At 38.7% G+C, this 18,854-nt stretch overlaps 2 protein-coding genes, 1 long non-coding RNA gene and 2 other non-coding genes across 6 annotated transcripts; 2 read left to right on the top strand and 3 right to left on the bottom strand.

Annotated features, from left to right (window-relative positions):
- The first annotated feature begins 807 nt into the window (after positions 1–807).
- Positions 808–5,208, top strand: gpalpp1 (GPALPP motifs containing 1). Its single transcript, XM_074614587.1, has 7 exons — positions 808–1,029; positions 1,111–1,228; positions 3,492–3,587; positions 3,663–3,927; positions 4,101–4,265; positions 4,371–4,472; positions 4,561–5,208. The coding sequence occupies exons 1-7, from the start codon at positions 942–944 to the stop codon at positions 4,777–4,779; spliced, it is 1,053 nt and encodes a 350-aa protein (XP_074470688.1). The 5' UTR covers positions 808–941; the 3' UTR covers positions 4,780–5,208.
- A 786-nt stretch (positions 5,209–5,994) lies between these two features.
- LOC141755012 (general transcription factor IIF subunit 2-like) lies at positions 5,995–13,790 on the top strand. 2 transcript variants are annotated; one of them, XM_074614559.1, is made up of 9 exons: positions 5,995–6,149; positions 7,665–7,738; positions 8,023–8,047; positions 8,689–8,827; positions 10,069–10,128; positions 11,535–11,616; positions 12,077–12,176; positions 12,548–12,691; positions 13,018–13,790. In XM_074614559.1, exons 1-9 carry the CDS (start codon positions 6,084–6,086, stop codon positions 13,138–13,140), a joined length of 813 nt encoding a protein of 270 aa, XP_074470660.1. In that variant the 5' UTR covers positions 5,995–6,083; the 3' UTR covers positions 13,141–13,790. The 2 variants fall into 2 exon arrangements, with proteins under 2 accessions (XP_074470660.1, XP_074470667.1); XM_074614566.1 differs by lacking the exon at positions 10,069–10,128 and having other exon boundaries at positions 5,996–6,149.
- Positions 13,791–14,281: 491 nt separating this feature from the next.
- LOC141755024 (uncharacterized) lies at positions 14,282–17,360 on the bottom strand. The gene is made up of 3 exons (XR_012590758.1): positions 17,210–17,360; positions 15,243–15,871; positions 14,282–14,716 (listed from the first exon to the last, which is right to left on the bottom strand). It is a non-coding gene; the product is annotated as an uncharacterized LOC141755024 (long non-coding RNA).
- Positions 15,086–15,218, bottom strand: LOC141762247 (small nucleolar RNA SNORA31). The gene has a single exon (XR_012592765.1). It is a non-coding gene; the product is annotated as a small nucleolar RNA SNORA31 (small nucleolar RNA).
- Positions 15,452–15,587, bottom strand: LOC141762253 (small nucleolar RNA SNORA31). Its single transcript, XR_012592766.1, has one exon. It is a non-coding gene; the product is annotated as a small nucleolar RNA SNORA31 (small nucleolar RNA).
- Positions 17,361–18,854: the final 1,494 nt, after the last annotated feature.

The raw sequence follows: 18,854 nt of genomic DNA, 5'->3' as shown, positions 1-18,854 counted from the left end.
CTACCATTGGGGGAAAGTTTACTTTAGGGGGAGTTTTTTTAAATAGATAGATAGATAGATAGATAGATAGATAGATAGATAGATAGATAGATAGATAGATAGATAGATAGATAGATAGATAGATAGATAGATAGATAGATAGATAGATAGATAGATAGATGGATAGATGGATAGATGGATAGATAAATAGATAGACATGATTCTCACAGCTATAGGAGGTACTAGTTACTTTTCAAATTAATATTTTACATAGGCCTGCAAATCATATTATGAACTTAATAATATAATATACAGTATATATGCTCCATGACCATGTTAAAAGAACTTGTAGCTCTCATAATTTTTAAAATATTAAAAAAAAGATGAGGTGAGGTGTGGGGTATTTGTGTCCCTCTTTAATGTCCTTTGCCACTTAATCTCAATGGGACTAACCTTTATTTATTTATTTATTTATTTGCACATATATAAAACTGCACAAAATCCAGTCAATGAAAAAAACAAAACAAGAAATGTGTCAGGAGAGGTCAAGAAGCCACAGGCTTATACAAGGGACCTCCCACCAACCCCAGGAGAAAAAAAACTGTAACAAAAAAGGAAGAAAGATGTAAACTAACATAATTTTTAAAATATAACAAAAGTTAAACAACAACAAGTAAACAAAATGTTCAGAAAAACCTAACCAAACAGTGGAAAACAATCAAATAAAAACAATGCATTGTTAAAGAAAGGTTAAATAAAATAAAATGAAAAAATTAAATTCCCTGTGCTTTTATTCTTGCAGCACAAAAGCTTACTTCTGATTTACTATTTACTTCCGGGGTGAAAGGTGAAACTTGTCCTTTCATGTTCCTCTTGTTTATGAGGGTAGATTTGTCCTTTTACTTTAATAGAAATTGCTGAAACTAACGCAGACTGAGTAAGTAAAATCAGCAGTGTGAAATATGTCGTCTGATAAACCACGTGGACCTGCTTTACCCCGGAAGTTCAGGCAGGAGGAGAGCGATGAAGACTCTGATAGCGATGAAGGGTGTAAGTACAAGATGAAATACCAATCTTACTTTGTTGTATAAGTGTTACTTCCATAGTAGTTCATGTTTTCTCTGTGTTTAGTCTCTGGCCCTGCTCTGCCTCCCGGATATAAACGAGGAGGACCGTCCAGCTCCTCTGAGGACAGTGAACAGGAGGTGATGGTCAAAAGAGCCAAAACAGCAGACACAGCTGCAGAGAAGTAGGTTCATTAAGAGACTCATAGTTATTGTATATAAAACTGGGGGGGAAAAAGTTTGGAAATTTGTTTTTGGTGGATTATTTATGCTAATTGGCATTGTTTTTTTTACATCGTTGGAAAGCCTGTTTATTTACCTTCACAATGATGCCCAACTTGTAAGGATCATGCATTTGTGGGATGAGCAGCACAGCTGATTAGATAGATAGATAGATAGTAACTTTATTGATCCCGAGGGAAATTCAAGTTTCCAGCATCACAGTTCCATAGTGCAAAACATGTTAGTAAAAAGGCAGTAAAAAAAAAGTTATTGTTTCATATCATTTCTTTAAAAAAATAATGATCTCAGAGTTACAAAAGGTCTTGAAAAAAGTTTAGAATTAGCACTATTTCTACATTTAAATATGCATAATTCAACTCTCGCATGCACTGAAATGAAAAGGTAGGTTGTGTTACCCATTACGTTCATGAGATGGTATTTAGCCTTTATAAATTAATTAATGTTTCCCCAATAGTTAGATAGATAGATAGATAGATAGATAGATGGTAACTTTATTGATCCCGAGGGAAATTCAAGTTTCCAGCATCACAGTTCCATAGTGCAAAACATGTTAGTAAAAAGGCAGTAAAAAAAAAGTTATTGTTTCATATCATTTCTTTAAAAAAATAATGATCTCAGAGTTACAAAAGGTCTTGAAAAAAGTTTAGAATTAGCACTATTTCTACATTTAAATATGCATAATTCAACTCTCGCATGCACGGAAATGAAAAGGTAGGTTGTGTTACCCATTACGTTCATGAGATGGTATTTAGCCTTTATAAATTAATTAATGTTTCCCCAATAGTTAGATAGATAGATAGATAGATAGATAGATGGTAACTTTATTGATCCCGAGGGAAATTCAAGTTTCCAGCATCACAGTTCCATAGTGCAAAACATGTTAGTAAAAAGGCAGTAAAAAAGTTAGTAGTGCAAAGTACAATAAAATATACCAGATATAAAAATACAAGAACATGAAGAAAACTGTTAAAACTGAATATAGTGCAGGGTAACAGCTGTGATACACATTATGTGGATTATGTGGGTAGCGCCCAAGAAAAATGTGCAAAAATGCTCTGCCAATGGTAAACAGTGTATTCTCCTGTTGGTATTTACTCTTGTTTTGAGTTGTTTTGGTGGATTGGATGATTGAACTCTCTATCAGTAACAAGAAACAAACAAGACATATTGGCTATTTTACACTTTATTCATTTAATACACCGTCAGGAGCCTCAGTAGCGGTGGAAGATCCATACGCAGCCACAACAGCCTGGCACCTCCTCCTCATGCTGGTCACCAACCTGGTCACACGTTGCTGTGGGATGGCTTTCCATTTCTTAACCAGGATTCGTTGCAGGTCAGCCAGCGTGGTTGTGTGTTCCCTCAATGATGTCACTGGCAAAACAGGGCTTGTCATCATTGAAGGCCATCTCAATGCAGTGAGATATCGGGATGAGATTCTGCAGCCAGTGGCGATCCCATATCTCCACAATCTGGGACCTAACTTCATCCTCCAAGATGACAACGCTCGCCCCCACAGAGCCAGGGTTATCACAGACTACCTCCACAATGTGGGAGTAGAGAGAATGGAACGGCCTGCCAAGAGTCCAGACCTTAACCCGATTGAACACTTGTGGGATCAGCTTGGGCGTGCTGTACGTGTTAGAGTGACCAACACAACCACGCTGGCTGACCTGCAACGAATCCTGGTTGAGAAATGGAACGCCATCCCACAGCAACGTGTGACCAGGTTGGTGACCAGCATGAGGAGGAGGAGCCAGGCTGTTGTGGCTGCGTATGGATCTTCCATCCGCTACTGAGGCTCCTGACGGTGTACTAAATGAATAAAGTGTAAAATAGCCAATATGTCTTGTTTGTTCCTTGTTACTGATAGAGAGTTCAATCATCCAATCCACCAACCAACTCAAAACAAGAGTCAATACCAACAGGAGAATACACTGTTTACCATTGACGGAGCATTTTGGTAAATTTTTCTTGGGCGCTACCCACATAATCAGCTGTGCTGCTCATCCAAGAAATGCATGATCCTTACAAGTTGGACATCATTGTGAAGGTAAATAAACATGCTTTCCAACGATGTAAAGTACAATGCCAATAAGCATTGTAAAAACAAAGAAATAATCGACCAAATACAAGTTTCCAAACTTTTTTCCCCCAGTTTATATCCCTCAGCAAACAAAGCGGTAACAAGTGTCTTTTGAACAGGGTGGAGAACACAAAGGTACAAGAAAAAGATGATGATGGTTTCTTTGGACCAGCCCTACCACCAGGTTTCAAGAAACAACAGAGTTCACCAGAAAGGTGAGCAAATGAATTATTTGTGTTGTGAATAAATAGGTAATTGTTGGAAGCTGAAACTTCATTGTGTTCCCTCAGGCCACCTGTGCTGGGACCAGCTTTGCCTCCTGGGTTTCGCAGAGCAGCATATGAAAACGATGATGATGATGATAATGATGGTGAAGATGGAGAGGATTTCCCAGGGCCTGCCCTGCCCCCTGGCTACCAGGCCGAGTCCTCCAGCAGCGAGGGAGAGGATGAGGATGTGATCGGACCCATGCCGACCACAGAGCCTGTTGAGAACCCTGTGGCGCTGGACTTTGAGCGCAGAGCACGAAAGATGAAAGAGAAGCTGACAGGAGATGTGAGTCCTCATTCCCTCCCCGGTTTTATCTGCGTACACTGTTCAAAGTCTTCAGTACATGCCTACAGAATGACCTCTCAACAGGAAAAAAAAAATGTAATAACATGGTGGCCTGTTTCTTTTTCCTCCTGTGCTGTCTGAATTTGTTCCTGTGTGTATTTCTGGATGAACAGAACACTCCTGAGGTGGTAGCCAGAGAAACATGGATGACAGAGCTCCCACCAGAACTGCAGCACATTGGTTTGGGGGCTCGAACCTTCAAGAAGAGGTCGGGTCCAGCGAACAAGGATCGCTCCATGTGGACAGATACACCAGAGGACACGAAGCGCAAGACCGAGGTATTTAATGAAAAATAACTTATCTTTATACTTATCATTGGTATCAACATCTTGTAGCGTATTTATTACCTTCCTGTATTTCATGGGTCTATTCTTGACCAATAGGAACGCCTTGAGAGAAAGCAGAAGGGTCTAGTGGAGGAAGAGGATGTCCCACAACTACCCCAGAAAGACGTGGAAATGGCTGGCAAAGTGTCTAAGTATAACGTAAGTGGTATTATCTGAAATAACGCCAGATATGTAATGTACATCTGTTCACATTAAACTCAGGACTAAAATTTCTCTCTGATATCAGGAGTCTAAACGTGCTGAGTCTCTGGTGAGCATGCACACAAAGAAGATGAAGGAAAAAGCAAAGGATAAGGTGGAAAAACCAGTGGAGAGGAGAGCATTCGATCGAGACGAAGACCTGCAGGTGAATCGCTTCGATGAAGCGCAGAAGCAGCGGCTGCTGAAGAAATCTCAGGAACTGAACACACGATTCTCCCACAGCAGGGACCGAATGTTCCTGTAACAAATTGTAAGAAACATGTTTAAACAGGCAGACCTCCAGTTACAGTCTGGCTCTTAAAGTTTGCATTCAGGTTTTTGTACAATATGTTTGTATGGATACTCATCTGTTACACAAATGGAGAATATAATGTAATCAAACAGTCTACAAAGACATGACTATTTATGGGAGTTCATGTCACTGACCGGGGGCAATGCTGCAGCAAATGTTTCAAACTGCAGCCAGCTTGTATTTTTTCCAGTATACACTGTTTTAAGGCTGAGGATATGGGAGGAAACATTCAAATAAATGACATATTTTTCCTACATTGATATATAGTGATTGTTTTTGTGAAAAACCTTTTTGTACGGATTGCTGTAAAATGCATTGTTATTCTGCGTGCACTCCCTTGTAGCTTTGCTTCCATGTGTCCAATAAACAAAAAAAAGTAAATTCATGGAACTTTGTTATTTAAACCTTTTTATACGTTACATTCATAACCATACATTATTATTTATGAACATTTGAGGGATATATTGCACATATTAGAGACTAGCGACTAGACAGAGTAATCAGGAAGACCAGCTCTGTCCTTGGTTGCCCCCACGACAGTGGAGGTGGTGGGAGAGAGGAGGATGATGGCTAAGCAGTCATCCATGATGGAGAATGACTCCCACCCCATGCAGGACACCATCTCAGCACTAGAGAGCTCCTTCAGCGACAGGCTGCTCCACCCAAAGTGTGTGAAGGAGAGCTATCGCAGGTCCTTCCTTCCTGCAGCTGTCAGACTCCACAACCAGCACTGCTCCCAGTAGACCACAACCAGCTCTGCTCCCAGTAGACCACAACCAGCACTGCTCCCAGTAGACTACAACCAGCACTGCTCCCAGTAGACCACTTAAACACCAAAAAACTGACAATGACCTGATATTTTCAGGTGGAATTTTATTCATTCATTCATTTCATTCTCACTGTGCAATATCATTTTCCACTTTTTGTTAATAGTCTGTTTATTGTCAATACTGTATAAACTGCTCCTATTTTTATACTTCCTTCTATTTAAATGGTTCATATTTTGTTACACTTTGTTTAGCTCTTTATTATTTTGTTACTGTGTTAGCTGATGCATCTTGTTTTTGCACTATCCACTTTGCTGCTGTACACTGCAAATTTCCCCACTTTAGGACTAATAAACGAATATCTTATCTTATTGGTCAAAAGCGAAGGACGTACACACACCAATATGGACCTTCAGAGCCACCATACTGTGGTATTTCTCCTGCGCACGCGTGTTGCATTAAGCTATCAGAGAAGCATCATTTTAAAACATGTCAGAGAAAGGAGAAGTGGATTTAACTGGTGCCAAGCAGAACACGGGTGTGTGGCTTGTAAAGGTGTGTATACAACCTTTTTAAAAACGATAGTTTCATTGGGATATAGGGTCATTTATTAACTTAAACGCAGCTAAAGCTACGGTAGCTTAGCAACTCCCGCTACGATCGAATGGAATCGTTGTTGCTAACTCTGTTGCTAAGTCCATTAACCGTTAGCTAGCTACATTAAACTGGTCATAACAACTCATCATGAGAGTGTCTTTATGCCCAACACGACATAACAGGTTGGTTTAACTAGAGATCGTTTGGCTATACGTTACGACCAACGTACACAACATGTGGTCAGAGTAACAGCGGTTTGCAACAGCCTAACATTGAGCTGTTAGAGTAGCTACTGTTTGTTGTCATGGTGGCAGAGTAATGATACAGTCTGCAGTAATGTGAGTGAGTATGTCTCCAGACACAAAACACAACCACACCATCACTGGGCTCAGGTCAGTAGCACGTTGTAGTTCTTTATTTACATTGTGTTTCACAGTTGGTGGTGATATAAAAGATAAGATAAGATGAACCTTTATTAATCCCAGGAGGGAAATTCAGGTGTCAAAGCAGCAACATCAGCAAACAGAGTGAAACACAGGAAAGGTAAAGGTATACAAACATTATAAAAACAATAGTAGAGATATATATCAAAGATACAGAGTGAATGGGTGAACATAGTGTGTACAGTCCATCAATAAATACATATATGTGCAATAAATAAATGTAATATGTGCAGTCTATAAAGTGGTATATAGGATGTATAGGGTAAAGTAAGTGTGTATAGGATGTATAGTGTAAAGTAAGTGTGTATAGGATGTATAGTGTAAAGTAAGTGTGTATAGGATGTATAGTGTAAAGTAAGTGTGTATAGGATGTATAGTGTAAAGTAAGTGTGTATAGGATGTATAGTGTAAAGTAAGTGTGTATAGGATGTATAGTGTAAAGTAAGTGTGTATAGGATGTATAGTGTAAAGTAAGTGTGTATAGGGTAAAGTAACTGTATATAGGATGTATAGTGTAAAGGAAGTGTAAAGTGTGCCAGTGGTTAGAGTCCAAGATGGTTGCAGATATAGTGCATGTTTAAAGTTCTTAAAGTCCTCATAGTTCTCATATGGGGGTCAGCCTTGGTCCTCATAGTTCTCATATGGGGGTCAGCCTTGGTCCTCATAGTTCTCATATGGGGGTCAGCCTTGGTTCTAATAGTTCTCATATGGGGGTCAGCCTTGGTTGTGGAGCCTGATGGCTACCAGCATGAAGGACTGACCCAGACGGCAAAGAAGAGGACACTGGCTACTACAGACTGGTAAAACATCTGCAGCAACCTATTGCAGACGTTGAAGGACCTGAGCCTCCTCAGGGAGAACAGTTTGCTCTGTCCCTTCCTGTAGAGGGCCTCGGTGTTGTCGGTCCAGTCCAGTTTATTGTTTATGTGTACACCCAGGAACTTGTAGGTGTAAAAATGATAGCTCCTACATTTGGGCCCATTTGTCAAAGTGTGAAAGCATTAAAACATACCCATGTTTCTTCATGCAGGTGCCCAAATACCTCTCTCAGCAATGGGCAAAAGCGACTGGCAGAGGCGATGTGGGGAAACTCCGAATATGCAAGTATGTGAAACAACTATGCAGCAATATAATAGCAAAAACCAGCCTGCCAGGTTTTAAATAGTTAATGTGTGTCTCTGAGTTTAAATCAAGTGATGTAGTCAGTGCACAGCATGGGACTATACATTGGGAAAGGGAAGAGAGCAAATTGAGTGGTGTATTAGATGGTTATACAAGCAGTGTTTTTTTGTTATACTATTACCATTGCATTTAAAATGAAATGTGATATTCTGTTATTCCTGCCAATAACTGCGTTCTAATTTTACTCATAATTTTTTATCTCCAAGGAAAGGAAACCAAGGAAAAGCAGAGGTAAGTACAGTGCATCCTGGTGATGGACATCTGCCACATACAATGCCATGATGATGATGATAGCCATGCTTTTGATATAGTACACATGTCATACATAGTAGTTATCCATCATAGTCCGTATTGGGGAAACATGAATTAATTTATAAAGGCTAAATACCATCTCATGAACGTAATGGGTAACACAACCTACCTTTTCATTTCAGTGCATGTGAGAGTTGAATTAAGCATATTTAAATGTAGAAATAGTGCTAATTCTAAACTTTTTTCAAAACCTTTTGTAACTCTGAGATCATTATTTTTTTAAAGAAATGATTAACAATAGGTAGCAAAAGTTAATTTAATCAGTATCTCATGTTTTGTTTGTGAGATTTAAGATTAAATACTAAAACGTATTTCTTTATGTAGTCAGTCAAAGCCAGCCAAGTGTGTTTCTTCATATTGCATTTTATTGATAACTGTTTGCAATCCACTATCAGATTCTCACAATTCTTCTCTTGACATTTTCTTCAGTAAATAAACTTTGGACTGATGATTTTACAAATATGTTAATAAGTGTTGAGAATTGAACAAGTGCATGTCCTATTATACTGCTGTGGAACGGGGCTGAGAAGATTAACTGTGGATGACGCTGCTCTTTACAGGTGTCTTTCACTTTGAACGAAGAGCTGACTGTGATTGACGGTATCGAAGATAAGACGGTGACTGCGCCTCGCGACCACCCGTTCACCATGCAGTCAGTGGGAGGTCAGACGTTGGCGGTCTTCACAGAGACTTCATCAGGTGAGCTTCTGTTTTCATTGTTTGAGCCCAGCTGGAGGATGCCGAGTGTTTGCTTTGAGTGCTGCGAGATGAGACGCCCGTGACAATTCACACGTTTAGTTTTCTGTGATGTGAAATCTCAGAGGTAAGTTCTGTGTGATCAGGTGGTGGAGGATCCTGCTACTCTTTGTACAGCTTGCTGTCTTGATACTCAGTCTTTCCCTTGCCTGCCCTGCTTGTCTCTGTGTGTTGTGAACTCTCAACAGACTTTTCCAAGAGTGTGAGGTTGTCCGCAGTCCTAACAGAGTACATATAAGAAATGTATTGCTCATAGTGGACAAGTGAACACTCAATGGAAAAGAGAAGAGAGCTGGTCCAGTCTGATCTGTGTTTTGTCTCTGGGAATTTCAGTGTTTGATCTTCTGTCAGTCATTTGTTTGTGGTTTGATCATCTAAGCAGATTGGGTATATGATCAGGCACAATGGCCCCATTTGGAGTTAATTTAACATAGAATAGATCAATATCAACACACATCATCGCTGAATTTGGAGTTGATTTAATTTGTGCATGGGTGTCTTTGGTTTGGTTTGAATTTCACCGGCCTTGTCTGCCCTCTGAATGTAATTTGGTGTTTTGTTGCTGCGGGTGCTGGTGAGCTTTTGCTACTGTGCTTTCTTTGGGACAGCAGATTTTATGTCTGAATGTGTGTGTGTTTTAGGGCTGCAGAGTTGGTGTAATGGTATTTTTTTTTTTAAGTATGACTTGATATAAAACTTAATTTTCAACTGAGACCTGGCCAATAAGGCAGTTGCTTAAAAAGTTGGACATAACAAGGCAACACAACGTATGAAATTCAGTAGATTAACAGAAAAGACAAAAGGACAGAGAGGTAATTACTGCTGCGTTTTTCAAAATGCAGTGAAGTGTTAATATTTACCTTTTTAAACTGGAGAAATGCTTTGGTAACATACAGTTTTCATGTGAAAATGTGTTCAAGTTGAGTGTTTGTGCAGCCCTGTCGTGGATGTGTATTTGTGGTGGGACGGGTTATCTATCTGTGCTCGCTTTTTGTGAGGGCATGCTTGCTTTGCTCATGCACACGCGTGTGTACTCATCAGAGATTACGCCGAGAAGCTCTGTGTGATTTAAACGTGTGCGAGACTAAAACCCTGGGTGTGGTTCTTGTTGTTCGACCCCCTCCTCCCTCCGTCTCCCATCCCCTGTATTTTCATGTTTACCATCCCTCCCTCCCTTCCTGTAGGCCAGTCAGAAGAAAGATCTGATGGCAGCAGCTCAGTTTCGGGGGCGGGGGCAGGTCCAGGTGAGTCCTCCGATTCACCAGCGAGTGACAAAGTTGCACCACTGGGAATCAGACACACTGAGTGTCTGTTAATTTGTATCAATAAATGGTGTTTGTAGTCTCACAAATCACATACAGTTTACATGCTTTAAAAAGATGCATGTATTGGTACCAAAACGGCAGACAACATTGTACTTATGTAGAGCCCAGTTTTGACCTGAAGCTTCTATTTTTGAGCATAATCGTACAACAATTCATATGAAGCTTCTGCACTTGGTTTGCAACCAAGTTTTGACTGGAGGATGGAAGAGAGAGTCTTTACTCAGACTGGTCGACACTGGAGGCTGGAGCAGAGTGCTACCTGCTCATGGTGGTGGTTGTAATGCCAGTCCAGTTGTGTGATGTTGCGTTCGCAAAGAGAATTCATATCTGACTGTTTCTAAATCTTAGTTTAGATCTACACTAAGTATGTTGGCAAGCTTCCTTCAAAAACTACATGTAAATAAGTCATCACTCAGTGATGTGATCAAGTGGCTTTCAATGATGTGTTGTTAATGAATAGGGGATTTTTTTTCTTCTTTTACCTGCTCAGTGTATTTAAACTCAATTAGGGCAGCTGTTGTATATGAGACAAACTGTCTTGGTCATTACTTGCCCCTACACTCATTAGGTATGCAAATGTACAATACCATATATGTTGTTTAGTTATTGGCCATAATGCTGATTGAATAGTTATTTACAGCATAGAACATTGTAATTTGGCATAAACCCTTGCCCTGGCGTAAACTTTTCACATTCAGTCAGCAAGCCGTGGTGCACCGTGGATGACTTATGTAGATAAGTTTAAGGACTTGTACGGTACAGTGTGACCTCCATTCTGAGTCAGTAGCCAGCCAATGTGGCTGGTTTGGAAATAGCCTTGGAAAAAAGTGTTTTTTATGATTTTATATATAAAGAATTTATAGAAAAAGGAACACTGAAATAGGAGACTTTTTGAGGGAGCAAAGAGAAATGCATAGACTGAATTAGAATTAACTGTGGGATGAATAACAGTTATAGCAGAGAGAGAGATATTAGGTGTGCACATGTGTACCAGGCCAAGGTGGTTTGTTGTTGTCACATTATAATGAGTGCAGTTACTGTATCTGAGTGATTCAAGCAAAGTTGTGGTGTTTCGGAAACTGATCCCTGATTGCTCTGACATCTTTCTTTCAACTTTAAGAGAGAGTCTGACCTGAATTAGATTCATATAAATAGCAAAAACAAACTCTGTTTCTGGAGTGTATTTTTTTTTCTTCAAACGCATTCCCATTCAGTGTCATCCCTTCTCTCTTACACACATGGGACTGCTCACCCTTCCTTACATATGAAGTATTTTTTTTAATTTTTATTTTATTGAGGTCTTAATGAACTTTCCACTCTTCCAGATAAAATAGCTTTGGATGGAGTGGTGGTGCAGAGAGCAGAGTGCAGACCTGCTGTTAGTGAAAACTACATGAAGCTCAAGAGGTGAGGATTTCTGAAATGGTGTGCACACACAAATTAGTATGCTCCTAACCTGAACCTGCATTTCAATTGCAATTAGGAAAGTTAGATGCATGAATGTAGATTATTATTAAGTCCACATTATTGTGTATGTGTTGAACTGTATGTGGACATCTTAATGTCATTGTTTCACGTGTGTTGTATGTTAAATCTTAATTATGTCTACATATTATAGGTAAACTGGGTGGATGACTTGGAATAGATGTATGATTATAAATATACACTTAGAACCAACCAATTTATCATTTAAATAACTCAAGATGCTATAATCACATAAGTATGTAACATAGCATTAATTGCAGAGCTATTATATTACATTGCATTACATCATACAGGTGTTTCTTTGGTGACAGGTGACTCAGTGTACACAGTGTATGTCATGTATTGTACTTGACAAGTAAAGTCATTGTTATTGTCTTACCAGGTTACAAATTGAAGAGTTGGCCAAGCCCGTCAGGCTGTCCCAGCAGCTGGACAAAGCCGTCACCAGCAACTACAAACCTGTGGCCAATCATACGTACAATGTAAGAAATAAATGCTACACAGGATTCAATTGTTTCATTAATCTACTCAGTTATTCTTTGGCACATTTCATACAACGTGCAGCCTGCGCATACAACCCACAGTTTATTGATGCATATGGATAAGTATTCGCCATCAATTTGGAAGCACATAGAAATGTTGTTGCTTGTTTTCAGCCAATTATTACAAATTTCTAGTCTTTCTATATTTATGTTCATAGAATATGGAAGTGACGAAACTAAAGGGAGTAAAACATTTTACATTCTTCCCCAAAATGTGACTTGCACCAAAAGAGTCGTGCCAAGGCACTGGTATGAGTATATAAGCCTGTATGTGTTTCCTGACCTCTTGTCTGTTTTACTGTTTGCTGCAGCTCGAGTACGACCGGAAAAAGAAGGAGGAGGGCAAGAGAGCGAGAGTAGACAAACAGCAGGTGTTGGACATGTTGTTCTCTGCTTTTGAGAAGCACCAGTACTACAACATCAAAGACCTGGTGGATATCACCAAACAGCCTGTGGTAAGACTAGAGGGCACTCTGTTTATATGACTGACTTCAGTGCTTTTTACTCACAGAAAAAAAAATTAAATGTGGGTCATTTAGACTCAGTCAGGCCATGGGTTGTTTGTCGGCTCTAGGCCGGATCAATATTCCTCCATAGCAGAGTACAATTACAGTAAATGTGCCGGTTTTACTGTCAGATATTAGAAAATAATTAAAGCTCAGGTATCTGAAATTTTGGTGCATTTTTTTCGTGTGAGAATTGTTGATTATATGTGCAGTTTCTATAGCTTTGAGGGCATTATATTCTTCTTTTCTCATATTTGGCCTTTTTCTTCCATCAGATTTACTTGAAGGAAATCTTGCGTGATATTGGCATCTACAACGTGAAGGGAACACACAAGAATACCTGGGAGCTCAAACCAGAATACCGACATTACCAAGGCGATGAAAAGACTGACGAATAGTTTCTGACCCTCCCAAGGCCAATACCTCCACCTTTTAATTCAAGCAGGGGGGGGGCGCCCTCTCAGACCAGGCCTTGGTTGGACCTTGGAATGCTCTCCTGATTTCCTTACATCAGGTCCCAAAACACACTGGATGATGAGGTCGAGCAAAGGTTGTTCCATCTTGTTTCTTTTAGGAGACAAGAAGATGGGGGCATTGAGAAACTAGGTTTTACACCGTCTCTTCCTCATTAGTCGTTCTATCCATCAGAGATTCAGGACATTTTATGAAGCAAAAGATGAATTTATGAACTCTGGTTCTTAGCATTGAATTATTTTTAAATGTTTTGACAAGTATATCCAGAGGTAAGGGGTTTATGTTAAGAGGATAAATATTTAAGAGGAAGGATGTGACACAGTTAATAGCTCTCTGCTATCTTGATATGTGCTGAGGATGTTTTTCTAGATGTTTTGTAATTTTACTTTTGAGATGTGTTCTTCAAAACAGCAACCTGGGCTGATTCGGGATGACAAATTCAGCCTGAACTTGCGTTGACCAGTGCCATTGTTGTAATTCTTCCTGTTTGTGCTTAAGGCGTGTCCTCGTATTCGCCCATCTTCTCTGTACTTTTAAATAGTTTTACATTTGACTGACTTATGCAATAAAGGTTTCAATAGAAAAACAGTTTTTAAATCTAATTTTCTAAAAATAACACCTACTTAAAATTTCAGAACCACAGAAACCATCCAACATCCATTGCAGGTTTCTCCTACAGCTCACCTGTGTTTATTTATTTGGTCTAAATGAATCCTCTGGAGGAATCTTCAAATTGACCCTTTTTGCTCTAATCTGCAAATGATGTACACATCCTTGTAGGCTATTTTAAACTGTCCCAAATTGTGAACATCTAATAATATCTACTAATGGCAGCAGTTCAGTATTCCACTGCTTGAAGACCTTACTAGACTATACAGTATTTAGGTCTATGTCAGAAGTTGGGATGGCTTTAAGTGTCAAGTACAGAAAAGCTGAAAATAGTTTGCGTCCATATATGAATAACTTCAGTTTCCTGAAACTTCATACAACTATTGTATCAATTACAGGGTTAAATATCATGTAACACATTTAACATTTTAAATTTACAAAAATGCTTCAGAGGAATAGTTTTGTAACTTTTATTTTATTTCCCCACAGAGGTTTAAAATCTTTTTCAAGAGTCCTGGCCAAGGTGGCAACATAAAATGTTTCACATAAAAGAACAGACACTTGGAAACAAAACAGCAAATTACATCAAACATGAATTAGCGGTGTTCAGTAACCAGACATGTGCATCATTGTTTAAATGGTTCTTAATCATATTTTTATAATAAACCTTTAAGACAAAATGGTGTCATTTTTTACACATTGCATGCCGATTCACACTGCCTGGATGTATTATGTGCAAGACAAATGCTGCTGGAGATGAAAAACTGCCAGTGATCAGATATAGCAAACTAAATATGACAAACATTTAAGTGCATGTCTGTTTGGCATCATGGGGAAAAGCAGAAAAATGCGCCACTGCTCTGATCTCAGTCAGGTGTTTGCAGTCATTATCTGCAAGAAAATGAAAAACATTAAGATGCAACACTACACACAAATGTCAAAGACAGTCATCCTGCAACCAGCATTTGTGCCTCCAGATAAATAAGACAGCAAGTAAATGCAATTTTATAAGCTGCCTGCTAAATATTAAACACAAAGAATTTTATAAACAGTGCAAACTAAACATAGCCCTTAGACAACAAATGACTACAATGTTTTGGCCAGACATTTCCAGGGAAAAACATTAAGTTTGGTGTGCTGATTCTATTAATGTCTACTGTCTTGAATGCAAGAGCAGTGTGTGGACATCCACTTCAAGACTTGATAAAAGTTTAAAAAATAGCCACAGTCGCACTAAAACATTCACTTGTATTTTGTATTGCATGTATTCCTCAATTCAATCTGTGCTGCTTTGGAGTGTAGCAGTCAGAAATCACGAGGAACGCTTATTTTAGCATCTCTATGCAAACCCAGAAGCCAAAGAATTATGCTTTAGGTCTATCAGTGGATGCAAATTGAAGACATCACAAGTGCTCACCTGGAAAGCATCACTTCCGACCAGGACTGCTTGAGTGTCTGTTAGAGCAGCTGCAACATCTTCCCTTTGGTTTCATCTCCAAAAGCTCAAACCTAGAGACCAGAAAAAGGAGAAACCCATTACATTCAGCTTCTTACAAGTACAGAATAGTGTCTGTAGTTTACGCACATAGTTGAGATGATTAATGAGCTACAAATTACACATTTTTGATCTATCCTCCCCGATTCAATCCGAGACGCCATGGAATAGAGGCGAGCAGAAAGCGCAGGGACATTTAATATTGCATCTGAAATATTAAAACCCAGGTTATCTCACAGCAGAGAGCCCAGGCTGTCAAAGATGCGCCGTGTGACCAGGCTAAAAGGCTTTCAATAAAACAGTAGCATGCGTCTCCACAAAGTCAACACATCTTAACATACATTTTCACACCCGACTTGATGCAGATGGTAGCCCGCCTCTTGTTGGAGCTCCTCTCTCAGACCCATTTTCTCAGGTAATTATACTGCCATGGCAGATTGTAGTGTTGCAGCAGCAGCACAGTAGCCACTGGGACGATCCACTGAAGCTCAAACACAGCCATCATCCTCCATCTGGCTCACACAGGTGTCCACCAAATGGCATATGATCCGCTAGAAAAAAAAAGAAAGAGCATAAGGAGTTATTTGCCAGTACTGCCAAGATAAAGCAGCTTTTTTGTCAAAACTGAGCACTTTAAATAAATGAAGGCATATAAATTACATAAAGATCACCCAGAAAAATAGAGAATCTCAATTATGTAAGAAAAACAGATGGTACTTATGTAACGCCATCTTTTAACTTGACATGCTGCTTAATGCTAAAGCTACGTTATATATGCTCTAAGATATTTAACTAATGCAGGTTTTGGCAACATTTACTATCAAAAGAACCATTTTAGGCAAAAAACAAATCTGTCTGTCTGGTTGCAGTGAGGTATGGGGCCACATTGATGGGGGGAGGGGGGGGGATTGCAATTTCGAGAATACAGTTACAACTCTCCGAGAAAAAGTCGTAACATTAACAGAATAAAAGTATAACTTTCCAAGAAGTAATAACATTACAAGAGAAAAAGTCCTAATGTTCCGATAATAAAGTCCTAACATTACGAGAATAAAGTCGTCACATTACGAGAAAAAAGAAAATAAACTAATTACTACACACACATATATATATATATACACTAATATTACTTTTATTCTATTATGACTTTATTCTCATAATGCAACTTTTATTCTTGAAATCTTCAGATTTATTTATTTATTTTTTCCTCAATGTGGCCCTAATACTCAGTCGTACCATAGACCTACAACACTGATAAATAAAATTGAAAATGTAAAAAAAAAAAAAACAGTTATTCATTTAATTGTTTTATAACTCCACAGGGAGCCGCTCGAGAGGAGCTGAAGAGCAGCAGGTTGCTGAACTAACGTTACCGGTTTAGTGAAAACAGATTAGTTAATGTTAGCCTGTTATTTACGCTGAGCTAACGTTAGTTTAAGATTATTTTACAGTAACCAACTCTGTGTAAACAAACCACGCTTTGTCGACCAGTTGAAATGAATCAGACCGTGTAATGTTGAGATGAATCCCATTTAGCCAGCCATAGCTATAGAAGTACAGTTAGCATTGAAGCTAGCTAGTTGGCCTGGTAGCAACGAGGTATTTCCGGTGCTCTGCTAACGTTAGAGTTTGTAGGCCTATACTTGGTTAAATTTGCTCAAAAACTACTTATAATCTCGAGTAGACAGTAGTTAACCCACTACTTTAACGTTATAACGCTGGTATCTTTGTTAAATGATGTGAAACAGCTTCAGACGGAAGACACAAAATGGCAGCAGCTAGTTTAGTTACACGTGTTCACCTATTGATGTTTTACAACTAAAACTAAACGCTCCGTTACTTTGGTTTAACTTAACAGTGACATATATATATACATGTAATATACTTACAGCATACATTGTCGGTACAGATGATGACCCCGCTGAGGTTGTTCAGCATTATGATGTTAGAAGTTGAAGAGGACATGTCTTCCTCTTGACTGCTGGTGAAAGGACTGAGGAAACTGGAGCCTCGTGTTTAAATAGGTTACAGCTAGGGCTCATTGTCGCCTCCTTGATGACGAAGAGGGTACTTTAATTTATTTATTTTCCCCACATTTTAACATGATACGTTTAATATAAGTTGATATTAAGTTTGGGTCTAACTTCTTTTTTTTTTTTTTTAACATTTTTTTCCCCACATTTTAACACGATACCTTAATAGAAGTTGATGTTAAGTTTGGGTCTAACTTTTTTTTTTTTTTCACATTTTAACACGATACGTTTAATAGAAGCTGATGTTAAGTTTGGGTCTAACTTTTTTTTTTTTTAACATTATATATATTTTTTTTTCACATTTTAACACGATACGTTTAATAGAAGCTGATGTTAAGTTTGGGTCTAACTTTTTTTTTTTTTAACATTATATATATATTTTTTTCACATTTTAACACGATACGTTTAATAGAAGTTGATGTTAAGTTTGGGTCTAACTTTTTTTTTTTTAATTGAGTAATTTACATTACAATATGGCATCCTACAGAACAGTCCACAACTACAAGGGAACAGACAAGCCTGGGAATTGGCATACAGTGCATAAGAGTGTGAATGAAGTGAGAGAAAAAAACAAAAACAAAAAAACAACAAAACAAAAAAAAACAATCAAAACAAAAGTATGTGAATAATGTTAATAGTGCTATAGGGGTTCTCTGTAAGGTTAAGGTCCTCAACTAACATTGAAAGCTTCAAAACATTATTTTTCTTCATATGTTTCAGAGATGAAAAGTAAAGACACAGCTCTTTATGAAAAACATAGAAATTTGGTCTTTGATTTCAGACGTCATCACGTCGACTCGTCCCCCTTTACAGCCTCGCTGTGTATACTCGGGGTCATGCTGGTGTAGTCCGTTTATAGTTTATAGCCTAACGTTAGCTTTTTACTGCTTTTTCTTTGGCTTTTGAATGTGCTTGAATTGTGATTACTAATTGACCTTTTATAATGCTCATTATAACAGTCTCGTACTCATGGAGTTGATCTTGGTCTCTGTCTGTGGATGTGTGGGATTTTGTTGTCTGCTCTGTTGACCTGTTTTTATTCTGCCTATGTCTGTAAAGCACTTTGGTCAGCTCATGTTGTTTTAAATGTGCTATAGAAATAAATTTGACTTACTTCTGGCGATTGCGTTCACATTTCAAAAGCCATAAAAGTGGTGTTCACTTGTGAAGATTATCTTGCTTAACAAAACTTGTAAGTATCATAAACGTTTGTTTGCCACAGAGATTATTTTCTGCAATAATCCAAAACCCAATGGAAAAATCCCATTGGCTTTTTATTGAGGAAACCAGGTCGATGCTATAACTTCCTGGTTGGCCTACAAAAAAAAAACGTCATCCCTGGAGCATTATGATGAAGATCAAATGAAAAGTCCCAATATTGTAAGATTAAAGAACAAAACTGGTTTGAAATAAACCATTAGATCATTAAAGGGTGCAGTACATCAAATGTAGAACATAAACACGCGCGTGCACGAGGCGCGCGCCCGCCCCCTCCAGCTCC

The sequence above is a fragment of the Sebastes fasciatus genome, chromosome 2 (assembly GCF_043250625.1).
Source record: "Sebastes fasciatus isolate fSebFas1 chromosome 2, fSebFas1.pri, whole genome shotgun sequence".
In the NCBI taxonomy this organism is placed as follows: domain Eukaryota; kingdom Metazoa; phylum Chordata; class Actinopteri; order Perciformes; family Sebastidae; genus Sebastes; species Sebastes fasciatus.
This window is presented reverse-complemented; position numbering and strand designations above follow the sequence as displayed.

Bases quoted from the DNA above. Each gene is read 5' to 3' on its own strand.
- gpalpp1 (XM_074614587.1), top strand. From the start codon at position 942: ATGTCGTCTGATAAACCACGTGGACCTGCTTTACCCCGGAAGTTCAGG. The intron at 1,030-1,110 runs GTAAGTACAAGA...CTCTGTGTTTAG, and splicing joins CTCTGATAGCGATGAAGGGT to TCTCTGGCCCTGCTCTGCCT. The intron at 3,588-3,662 runs GTGAGCAAATGA...GTGTTCCCTCAG, and splicing joins CAACAGAGTTCACCAGAAAG to GCCACCTGTGCTGGGACCAG.
- LOC141755012 (XM_074614559.1), top strand. From the start codon at position 6,084: ATGTCAGAGAAAGGAGAAGTGGATTTAACTGGTGCCAAGCAGAACACG. The intron at 8,048-8,688 runs GTAAGTACAGTG...TGCTCTTTACAG, and splicing joins GAAACCAAGGAAAAGCAGAG to GTGTCTTTCACTTTGAACGA. The intron at 12,177-12,547 runs GTAAGAAATAAA...TGTTTGCTGCAG, and splicing joins TGGCCAATCATACGTACAAT to CTCGAGTACGACCGGAAAAA.